Source organism: Rhipicephalus microplus, chromosome 5 (genome assembly GCF_043290135.1).
Source record: "Rhipicephalus microplus isolate Deutch F79 chromosome 5, USDA_Rmic, whole genome shotgun sequence".
Lineage (NCBI taxonomy): Eukaryota > Metazoa > Arthropoda > Arachnida > Ixodida > Ixodidae > Rhipicephalus > Rhipicephalus microplus.
The window spans coordinates 34,009,681-34,022,280 of NC_134704.1; the positions used below are offsets into that span (position 1 = coordinate 34,009,681).

At 42.9% G+C, this 12,600-nt stretch overlaps 1 protein-coding gene across 1 annotated transcript in view; it reads right to left on the minus strand.

Annotated features, from left to right (window-relative positions):
• Positions 1–12,600, minus strand: part of LOC119174735 (transcription initiation protein SPT3 homolog) — a 122,143-nt gene that overhangs the window by 2,500 nt on the left and 107,043 nt on the right. The window contains exons 10-11 of the mRNA XM_075895184.1: positions 11,910–12,023; positions 7,357–7,427 (exon numbers count right to left, since the gene is read on the minus strand). Coding sequence (XP_075751299.1) covers positions 7,383–7,427; positions 11,910–12,023 — 159 coding nt within the window. The 3' untranslated portion in view covers positions 7,357–7,382. The remainder of the gene's footprint in view (positions 1–7,356; positions 7,428–11,909; positions 12,024–12,600) is intronic.

The following is a 12,600-nucleotide window of genomic DNA, read 5'->3' on the forward strand; positions in this document are numbered from 1 at the left end:
CCATTCCTTTATATTTATTTAATGAAAGCTGTATACTTTTCCTCACATCATTATTCAAGCTTCGGGTGTGATTATCACTGGCGAAGCCAGCAGACTTACACTGATATTTCCGACTTGTTCAGTTTAGTAGGTTGCACGTAAATATTTCTGAAATAATGCAAGCAATAAAATAAAAAAAACTAATAGATCCAGGTATAAACAACCTTCACGTAGCTTTTCCACATAAGCAGCAGAAGTTCAAAAATACTTCCAAGGAATCTTTTTTTTGCAGGCTTGATAACTACAGCCACGCTCTTAAAGGTAAACAATGCATTGAAAGAAAAAATGCTGTCTGAATATTCATGTGCGCTCCATGAATGATGTGATAGTAGCATTAGAAAACCGACATTTTCAGGGGAATATAAATATATAATGCGAAATTCTCATGCTGTGAATAAATGTCTATGTCGAGTTTCCCAGGCATAGATGCTTTAGTTCTTGGTGTAAGTAAAAACATAATGTGATTCTGCATTATGTAGATGTTACATTAACGTTCTTGTGCTCATGCGCATAATGTTGCAGGTTCGACCCCAGTCGCAGTGACTGAATACTGATAGAGTGGAACGCACAAATGTTCATGCACTTTGCAGAAGGCACGTATTATTGAAACCCACACGATCAAAACTATTCCAGACTTCGCTTATATTCCGTCCTAGACAATCCACTGTGCTGTATTTGAGCAATAAACTATACATGCTAATTTTTAAAAATATGTATGCGGTGATAACACTTGCCCTGAAGTGATGAAAACAAAGTGGGCTATTTTAGTCTTTGAATTAAATGTACGAGCACCCTTTGTTTAAAGGGACACTAAAGAGAAAAATGATTTTTTTCGTATTAGGAAAGTACACAACTGAAGATACCAAAAACACCATGCCTGTTATCAGAAAACTCTTCGTAAGCAAGAAAATGTGCAAAAAGAAAAAAAAATGTGGAAGGTGAAGCCACCTGAAAGTGCCTACACCAGTTGCTATGATTTGGTAGACTTTGATGGTACGTACCAGAGCCTACTAAGTTCCTGATTAGTAAAAATAAAGTACATCATTTCATGAGGATGGATGGATGCATGAATGGATGGATGAGGAACTTTATTGGGGTCCTGAAGGATTCCCCCGTTTTATCGGAATAGGATCGCAAGCCGCTCCCACATAAGGACGGGGAGGCCTAGCCTCAAGCCAAAAAATTAACAGGCAATGTTTAAGGAAATTCCGATGAGCCAATGTGGCCAAAATACGAACAAACACTTTAAGATCCATGATGTCACCATAGAAGATCTCGGCAGAATATCTAATTGAAAGTGACAATGAATTTGTCATCCATTAATAAATGCATAGAGATGGTTATTGACACCACAGTTATCAGAAAGTAATTTATCAGTCTGAACTAACAAAAATTATAGACCATCTAACCGAAAAAAACCATGATGGTATGCAAAGCAGCAGCAGTGCGCACGCTGCTGACCCGACTGAAACGGGCGTCAACGCGAGTGCTGGAAGAACGGTTTGAAGCAAAACTCGATGTAGTCTTTACTCGAGTAAACGTTTCTTTGAAGCGCAAAAAAAACGGGAGGCGGGTTGGGTTTCGTGTAAGTTTCGTTGCAAATAAACAAGCCGAAAGAGTGTTTCCACTCGAAGTGGGGTCGAGCATTGCGAACAGTGGAGAGGGTAAAGCAACAGAGAAGTGTGTTGCGAGCGGGCAGAGGTGCAACACCACCTAGGGGCGTTGGGAGGAGCCGGCGCCTGCTGCAGGTAAAGAAGAGGGTGACATCAATGCACAGGTGCGACTTGACCTACTTGGCATTGTTCCAACAACTGCGGCGGGAGGAACGCGGTGCGGCAGGTTGGCACGGAGACACGGACGGACAGCGTTACAGAGGATAGTCAAAGAGCTGTTCTGCATCTAATATTGTTCCACTTTAGCATCCCTTTATCATTTCACAGTATCTTAAACCTTTCAATAAGAGACATCAGGAAATGTTAGCAGAGCTCACAGTGAGCTGTATGGTTGCCATTTACAATATTGCTGCCACCGAAATATTAACACCATGCTGCATAACAACACAAGGGCTCCTTGTGTGTTCTCTCTCTGCAACTCAGCTTTATGAGAAAAGCTCGGTTGACATGGTGAGACACTGATGCCAAACCTGGAGATTGAGTCAACGAAGTGGTCTCCATGCCACATGAGAATGACTGTAAAGCAACAGCAACAACAAGATGACCCCCCCCCCCTTCAACAAACATACACACACACACACACCAATAAGAAATACACAAAGATAGCACAATGAAAGTAAAGAGAGGGTGAAACCTAAACATGTTGCAGCATATGTCTCACTCAAGGTAACATTAATTCTTTAGAATATAATGCACAATATTTTAAGGCAATGCTTGCAATGGTTTGGAGAGAGAGCTTAATTAACAATAAAAGCAACTAAACAGGTGCTCCTATAAGTTGACTTCTAACTGTTTGTTTCAGAATGCAGCATAAAAAAAAAAACTTAGATATCAGCATACATCTGTCGCCTCTCCCCGTACAAACAAATGAAAGTAAAAAGAACCCGTGTTAATGCTATGTGTATTACCTCTAGTTAATTCAAGTTTTACACAGCAGCAAATGTTATTCAATGACTTTGTAGGGGACAGCCTGCTTCGCATCCGCAAAAGATGAAGAGACAGAGAAGCTCGGACATCATGGCTGTGACATAAGCTCAGTCATCCGATAAATAAATGTCTGTTGGTGCTGAGCCTTCTGCTCACACAAGTTTGTGATGTCAAGAACTTCTCGTAAATTAAAAAAGCACTCTAATGCAGGGGTCTTGACTCTTTCATTACCACGTCTATTCAAATCTATCACCGGTGATCAACCCTTTGGATCCTCGAATTCGGCATGTTGAATTTGTTTCTCGTGCAACCACAACTTTGTAGTAGTTAGTTCAGCCATGCAACTTTCACATTCAATTTTAATTTGCCTATTTTGTCAAATTGGCAACATCGCGATTTTTTACAGACTTCTGTGCGAACCAATGTGCGCGTGTTGTTGGGAAACTGCCACTTGGCTGGAGAACTTGACAATAGTGCGTGCCCCCCAAAACCACCGTATGATAAAGTATGATTATGAGGCTGCATTTTGACCTCCATCGAAAATGCAGCCGTCGCAGCCGGGAGTCGATCCCCTGACCTGCAGGTCAGCAGCCGAGTACCTTAGCCACTACACCATCGCGGCGGGGCAAGTGCACACCCTGCATAATTATGCTACAGTAACACCAAAGTTTTGTAATGCAAAGACCTTTGCAAGTCAAACATCAAATTAAGGTGGCAGCTTCACAACCTGACAGTTGGAAGCAGAAATAATTACCGAAAAATTTACGCAAGCCATTCAATAGAGAGCTGTTGCTAGGTGTCAGAAAAAACTTATTCTAAAAAAAATATTTGCCAAGGTCTGCCGCATGTATGAAATGTGAAAGTGGCCTTCACAGCCAGTTTCCAGCAGCTTTGGTTTCCTTTGTATCGTTCTATCGGACACAGGGCCACATCTAGTGTTACTAGGCGCTCCTGTGGGGTCGTCAAGCTTGCATGGGTGTGCTGCTGCACTGTGAAAAAACATGCTCCTCTCAAAACCATCTTGCAACCGCACCTCTATTGAGTGAAGACGAATCAGAGCTCGACGATTACAGCACTTCAGCTTCAAGTTTTACAGCGACAATGTTTTGCGTCAGCATGAGACATCTGCAGCTGTTCATGGGCTTGGTTAAATTTCTGCCACAAGTTGTATCCTCCTCACAAGTGCGCAGCTGCTAACGTTTGTGAACGATCTTATAGCTATTCTAGTTACGTGTGAGGTCCACATGTGGCTGGGTCACGGTGTGCTGGCGCTGGCTGCAGAGCTTCTTCTCACAACAAGAAGGCCACCGAGGACAGCTTTGCCCTGACTGCGGAGCAGCGCGAGACATTTTAGGGCTGCGCACGATATTGCTCTTTTTATTTAATGCGATGTGCGAAAATTCAATGACATACGCTTGGATGTATATCTTGAAATGCCAACCTATGCGGAGTGAGGTGGCTCATAGAAAGAGGTGATGCTGGACGAAATAGCGAAGTTGTTTGGACATCTGATTTATTGAGAGATTATTCACTCGTGTCCCTTGAAAAACCAAGCAGTGCTTCACTACATGGCACAAGCAATGAAGCAGCACCTCGGTTCCGATTATCTTTGTGTTAATGGAAAAGTTTTTTACATTTATCACTTTTTATACTGTTGTTGAGTCATTTATCTTCAAAATGTATATTCTGAATTTCCTTTGTTTTGGATACTTTTGCATATAAATATATAATGTCTTTATTACACTGTTTAGTAGCTGGCAAGCAAAAATTAGACACCTTTAACATATTCATTCATTCCAAATTATTTCTCATCTACAATCTATAATTTTTTGAAAGAGCATTTCATTGTACAAAATTTGATATGCTGCAATGCCTGCTGGAGTACTTTTCCAAGTGGCAAAAGCTATCTTACCGAGACATATAGAAACTAGCCATTTTCGGACGGTAACAAACGAGAACACATGGTTTGCAGATTATTAGCTAGTGACCTGGCCCGTACATGACTGTTTTCATCCCATTTTTAAAAGAAATTTTCTAGTAAGTGTGTTTGTGAGCCACAGAGACATGACTGCCTCAAGTATGTTTTTGCAAGAAACCCAGTGCAGTCACTATAAGTTGAAATGCAAACTCAAAACATTTTAGAATTGGTGCACAGATTTTAACCTTTCTGCAGATCCGTTTCGATATTTCATTCAAATGCTGATTCCCAATTCTCTTTGGATATGACTCAAATATGAGGAGTGGAAAATGCCACCTTTGAAATGGCAATATCAGCTGACATTTTATTGAAACTCCTTCCCCCCAACCTCTGCTCCTACCTTCTTCACTGTTCGAGCCCTTGTGGGACTAAATTTCATGACTGTGGCTCGCAAGATGAGGTGAGCTTGAGACCATTGTAATACAGTCAATTCCCAGATATATCAGACTTGTATATATATCAAATCATTGGCTACATCAAACAGCTCAGAAATACCCAAGAATTCCCTATGCAAAAGTATGGGACCTGTGCACCTATATATCAAACTCCCACACAGCGGGACATACGCTACTATATAGAATGCTGTCCTGCGCCGAAGCCCAAAAAAATGCATTTTTCCTAGCAAATATTGATCAATTTTCGGCCAAGTTCTAACAAGTACTGATCCCTTTAAACGTGCAGATGACAAAAAGATGGTGTTATTCTATTGCGCTGATCTGTTTCGTTGTGCGGTGCTTGCGAGTGCACTGGTATATTTGATGTTCCATCTGCAGGTCTTAACGCGCGGCCGTAGTGTTCTTTCAAAAAGACCGATTGCTGAGGACACCGAAATAAGAATGCAAAAAGACTCAGCAATCTTGTTGGAATGTTCGCATTTTATTCCTTGTTTGTTAGTGCACAATGGCATGCGATGGGCATGCGAGCCTGAAAAGCATGGCCTTCGATATGTGCAACCGTGTTACATATTTTTAGTGTTTTCGGTTTTAAAACGCATGTCTTGGAGGTTACGCTTTTTATAGCTTTTCGCATCAAACCAGCTGAAAGCAGCAGCTGCCAGCCACAAAACCACAAAGGACATCTATATTGCCAACGTGTCGACAGTGGGAACTCGGCAATGTGTCTTGCGCTTTGCGGACTTGTGCACTTTTCACCTCCTTCCTAATATAAATCTGGATTCGGGAGTTGCACATAATATTGACATAATATTGAATCATGACAGGTGCTTGGAGCGACGTTCTGTAAAGCACCGTAATAAACTTTCCTTGTGGGCCAGGTGACGACTTCAGGTGCTTCATGACGGCTGACAAAGGCGTACAGTGCGTTAGTAAATCAGCGTTTCCGGCACTATCTTCTACAATGAGCGACTTCATCGGTGTAGATGATGATGTAGCTGTTCCTGACTGCATCGATGCCGAGATGATGGTTGTCGTTGCCGTGGAAGTGTACCCGTTGTTGGGACTCTGGGTCCTGCCGGTCTCGTTTTCTGTAGCTGGCCCCGTCGCAGGATCCATCGTCCGACAATTCAGCGAGAAGAGGTACCCGAACGAACGACAGAGATTTATTTACATGTTGAGAAGCGATCTACTGATCCAAAGAGAGAAGAGAGAGAGACATACAAAACGTCTTTTCATAGCGCTGCGTTGCCAACACTGGGCGCATTGTCCGCATCGTCAGCCAATACGGTGGCCCCGGCACCTCGGCCACGAGGGAGGGGAAATACACCTCACATCACATGGAGGGGCACAACCTAACACGATGCCCAAATATGGTCACGATGCTCTAAAGATGCCCAAACATGGTCATGAACGCACAGCACCAATGCGTTCACACAGCAGATTCCGGAATTCTCCCGGCGAGGGGGAAGAGCCTGAATAGGGAGGTGGGGGTCGACGACACAGTCGGTCAGGAACCAGTTCTCCCCGCAACTCCTCTTGCTCGGTTCCTTAGCGCAAAACCAGTGCGTTGACCTTTGTTCTCGCTTGGCTGCAAGGCCGTCTCAGGTGCAGGCTATCCCGGGAATGCGTCGACGATCTCCCAGAGGGGTTCGCAAACCTTCGGAAAATCCCAATGCTGGGGCCGGTCGTAACAGTCTCTTAGGTGCAGGCTATCCCGGGAATGCGTCGACGATCTCCCAGAGGGGTTCGCAAACCTTCGGAGAATCCCGATGCTGGGGCCGGTCATAATACCGTGCGGTTACGAATATGCCACCGCCTTCGCTGCCGCCACTAACTAACAATATGCCGCATTACAAAGCTTGTATCAGTGTTCTGCATCAGTCAACATTGTTGTGGCCGAAGGGGCTGAAGTTGTTTATTTGAAAAGCTTCAATGATATCGAGGATGACTAGAATGTGACGGTGCGCAAGAAGCAAGACTAGTTTGCAGACTACTTTATGCAAAATAAAGTGTAGTAACTTTCACTTCACCCATTGTTCTTCATTAAAATGTGAGCCAATCCTTATGTTAGTGCTTGTAATAATTTCCGAGGCCTTAATGCACATACTTTCCATTTCGAATGATTGATATATCAAACTATATCACGATCCCCTTCAAGTTCATTATATCCTGGATCGACTGTAATAGATATTTGTGATATCCTCCGATTCTTTGCTACTCTAGATTTTCCAGTAAAAGGAAACAATTTTCAATGTCATATTAGACTTGATTTAATAGAAATAGGCTGCACTTGGGACTGCGAACAAACACCCCTCCGATATCCAAAAAAGAACAAAAAACTTACGCAATGTTTTTACTCTGATATGCACTTCAGCAACAGAGAAGATGCCTGCAACAGCCTTGAACTTGAGGTTTCTGAGTGGGGAAAAAAAGAAAAAGAAACATTAGTGCTATGGTACAACGGAACTCAGTCACATACAATCTGCCTTTCACATGACTATAGACTGCATGCGCTGGAACCTCATCACGAGTGCCAAAAGTGACTGTGCAGTGTTGATGGCTTATGGAATAAATTATACATCTGCATGAATGTCAAACACTGCAAGTAGCCTGCAGCAATGTTGATGCCAGAGTTCTTGAATCATACCAGTTGTGAAAGTATGTTCTGAAAGCAAACCGTGCCTGTGGCCAACCTGGGAGTCAATTTGGGAGCAGCACTAGAAAACACTACATCACTGCAGTGCCACCCCTGCATCAAGCTTTTTGCAAGCTACTCAACGCCACCTGTAGCACTGCCATTGCTGCCTCCATTTCTCCGCTCATTTTTTTTATCAACAGGTGACACGGCAATCCCCAAACTTCTGCAATTTTGGCCAATGGTAACTTCAGATTCTGATACATAGGACCTATGGGGAGTTTTGCAACTCATATGATTGTTGAACTCTACATTGATGTTGACACAATTTCACATTGCCAAGGCAATGCCGACTAGTGTATGATACCTGCACCAATGTATCTGAAGAATCCTTATCTGCTCATTACACTTACTCGAAGTGCAATCACACTGAGCCAACACAACATCATTGCCAAGTTGTCAATATTTGGCTCAACATTTGGCCAACCAGTCAGTACACTTTACCACTGAGTAAAATATTATTAATATAATCTATACTGGAGGAAAGATGCAACTCAAGGTGAGATAATGCTTCCTGCACAATTGCTATAGCAACTGACGTCATCGGGGGCAACGCTGGCGTCTGCTGCATGTCACGTTTCTTGCCCATGAAAGACGCGGTACGCGTTTTCAGTTTTAATTTCTGCATGTTGCAGCTGCGTTTGCTCTCTAGGAAATTCAGTTTTCCTGCGAAGCGCTAACTGCTATAGGAACGTGTTTTTGTCTTGAAGTTACGTCATTCCGCCAGTAAGTAACCACTGCCATCAGTGATCTGATGAAAGCTGGGCATTGTTACTTTAACTGGTCGATTACGTCTTGCTAGTGCCCTGACCTAAAGGGCATATATATGACAACCATGGACATGGTCTAAAATATTGTAAACATGCTCCTCTTTCAGCCTTCGCATAAAAATGTTGTGATATTAGGATCACAGTCAAGTGGGCAACAATACGGAGTGATTTCAGTGCCACAGGCCTCTCTGGTGGGGATAATCAACAAGACCGGCCTGCCAAAGGATGCAATCGGTCGCAGGGTGAAAAAATTACATTCATAACATGATCGATTCGGCAACAGCAGTTGTACGTGTATTTAGCCACGTTCACAGGTAGTCAAAAAGCTAATCTGAAGTTGAAATGCACAACTTCAGCCCGTGCCAGCAGTACACATAGAATTTCAGCTGACTTTGTTCAGAAATTGAAACCAGACGTTCTACGCCTCTCCAACAAGTTCACACACAACTGGTCAATCTGACCTAATGGATAGGTAAGAACAAAGCTGACAATTCAGGTATGCCTGTGACAGCTTGATGGGCCACCTTGATAGACCAACTTGATAGGCCACACAAGAAACAGAAAGTAGCAGCCCAACCCTAACGGCAAGCTAGAGTGTTTGGGGAAGCGGACCTTGGTCTTGAAGTCTGCTGCCACACGGCAGTGTCGCTTTTATTAGCCATCGATACATCTCTAAACCTGACAACTAGCCTTTTGACAAACGAAATTGATCAGCCCGTTCACAAACGAAATGTAACTACATAAGTGGGTAGGCATATGTAATTTGCTTTGATGACAAACTTCCTAGTTACCACATTGAATCTCACATCCAACGAAAAATTCAAGGCCCCTTCAACACGAACTGCCTTGGCCAATTGTCACGCAAGTCTGACATCAACACTTTTACAACAAAGCTAAGGACCCTAAGTGTGTGTTTAGCATATAGTGTTTACTTTAAGCATAGATTATCAAACACACAATCTTCATTTATGATAAAAAAACATGAAAAGTCATATTCAGCTATCAAAACAGCTAGTAACAGCCCTTCCCAGGCCAATATACAAGTGGCTGTGTCGTTCCTCTTTGCTCTGCATTCCTCATTATGCCTGGCCTTTGCCTTTCTTGAAGGGAGCTCTGTGAATGCCTATGGTGATGGTGGTAAAAACTTCATTTAACCAAGGGATTCGGGCACGTACGGCCCAGGATACTTGCACGACCCTCACTTCGCTATGCGTTTATAAGTTCATGTAGTTGCATGACGTGGGCGTCAGTGACCGTCTTCTGCTTGGCCGGGTCCGTCGAGCGCAGCAACAGACCTGGCCTATTGTTATTGTGGTCAAGATCTAACTATGCAAAATGTTTCATCATTAATGTCCATCGTAACAATCAGTTCAGATCCAACAATGATAGAAAACGACCTCAGTGGGTATGGTGCGTTTTCAAGTGAATCGAATCAGGAAAGGCAAAAACTTTACATAGGTGGCTGATGAGCACTCTAGTTAGAACATTTCAACTTTCTAAACTATCCTTAGATCTGTGATGAATATGACTAAGTACAAGGGTAAACACAGATGCTATGCCAACTTCATTTCTGTTTGACATACTTGCTCAGCAAGCACTTGCACTACGACTGCTTTTTTCTTATTTTTTTTTCTGGCATAGCTGGACAAAAAGCCCCATGTCACAATGTATGTGATGCCTCACAGTCGTTGGTTATACCAGAGTGATTGCTGGCATCATCATCCAGATGAAGCATACACGAAAAACGAAAAGACATGGTAGTTTCAACTTTCATGCTTTGATGGTGTACAATTTTACAAACACTAAAGCGTCAGAAGTCCACGAAGACTTCGCTGAAGCACTGCCGTCATGCATGTGCATCAGCAAAATACAGATGACAAAGAAAAATCAGAAGAAACAATTTCCCTGGCATGGATGATGAGGAAACGATCCCCTGAGCACTCACTCCACAACAATAAGAGCCGAGTGCTCTGACTATAGTGCCGCTGATGATTTTTTATGTGTTTATTGATTGTTACTATTTATTATTACTTCTGTGTGTTTTGGTGTTTTTGGAGTTGTATGCATCAGCGTTGGTGGTGCAAGAAAGAATTGCGCCACTGATGCTCATGTGTTGGGCTCCACAACATGCTTCATATTTCGCTTACACCTTTTACCTTTCAAGTGATGCTGGTACGCAGGAGGCAGTGCCACTGTCTGAGATTAGTGAAGTGAAGTACTGCCTCATGACCGTGGCCTCCGAGATTAGTGCCTATTACACTCTGTCACTTCCTCGTTTGCACTGTAAAAAATCCCGGCCAGGCTAGAAAGGAGACACGGCATGTGTCACTTTTAACTTCCTATTTCCAGTCAGGGGCATAGGCAAAAATTTTCTGTCACCTTCTCTGTCAGCGAAAGCAGGCAAATCGTCATTTTGGACCATGCATGCCATGGCAAAAAAAAAAAAAAATGTTCAGAGGGGGGGGGGGGGGGGACAGGCCTGATTTGCCACCCTCTGGCTACGCCACTGTTTCTAGCCCAATAGTGGTGTGACCCTTTGGTGAACTCTTTTGTATGTAGCATTCCATGGCATGGCAACCTTAGCTGCAGATATAATCAGTAATGCTCTTCTGGTTGTCCCACCGCTTGCTCTGATAATGTTCTTCTCGTACGAATGAAATTGCGCGAGCAACAGTGCATTGCAAGAGCCAATCTCGAAGGCCATGTCACGACGCTAAATAGCGCTGAGAGTGAGCACTTTAGTAGATTCAGCTTTCCCCGTGGCGAGAAGCAAACTGCCTTTCCGCGTTCACATCTCAAACTACGAACTCTTTTTCTCCCTTTTCTGAGCCACTCTGGGGTACTATATGCATGAGCACAGGCAAAAGTTACCCTATTACTGGGGAGCGTACAACATGGTGTTTCTGCTTTCAAAATACAATGCTTTGAATTAGTGCACATCGAGGACAAGAGTTACTATGTGCTTCCTAATGCCATCTTTGCACAGGATTCAACTTATGCTGTGTCCAGGTGTATCTTGATTATTTTGGCTAGAACAATGATTAAATTATGATCTTTGGGTTTAGTCTTTGGGGTAGAGTTGTGCCACTCAGCATCAATGTAAGTGCATCCACGTCAAATATTGCTATAAATAGTGTGCAAGCTCCTATACATCAAAGTATTCTAAACAATCAACTATACTCCTGTGAAGACACCATACATTTCGTGGTATACCGATTCCTATAATGATGGAACCAACCATATCTTTTTCTAGTAGCACCCAATAAGCTTGTGCGCTACCACAAAGCAGTAAGCTGACTATGACACAGTTTCAATAAACCGTTGCATTCAAAATAACTTTTTATGCAAGAAAAAAAAGATGCTGTCATTGCAAGACTTAAAACTGGTGAAACAACCCATTCAAAATAAAAAGAGGGGGCAATATATACTTACAGCAAAAGAAGCCATGGGTCCTCGTCGAGTCATATATCTATGCATGGCTTCTCTTATCTCTTCTGGTTTGATGCATTCAAATGGAAGCAAAGCTTTTTTGGCACCATCGCCACTCTGAAAAAACATACATGACAGCAAGTAAGTCTATGTTGAACAAATATTAAAAAAAAACATTCAACAAGAAGTTTTATGCACATTTTTTTGAAAAAATAGTACTTGGCGATATTGCGAGTTTTCTGTTACATAAGGCACCAAGCTGTGATCATGACACGACGGGAAAATTGCGCTGGTAACAAGCTCTCACTATGTCTCGCTAAGTCTCTACACCCACTCTCACTTCTCCAGCTCATTCTCATTTGTAGTCCTTTGACATTTGCTGGCACACACTCCTGCAGTAAAAAGAAATATTGCTCTATTACTGTCAGCCAAGAATGATGTTCAAAAAAGTTTGTTCACACGTAATCTCTTCCAAGTAACTAACCTGGATCTTCTTCCAGGTTAGTTACTTGAACCATGCCGTGTGTTACAAAACGAACAATTACTGCCTTATTGCAGTGTCGTGCCCATTAGAGTTGTCTTGCGTTAAAAAACATATCTTGAATTGTTCATTATGCATATCTTCTTCCCTTGTTCACTTGCTGCTCTTGCTGGCGGGCGATGTTGAATCGAACCCCGGCCCGATGAGTAAGGC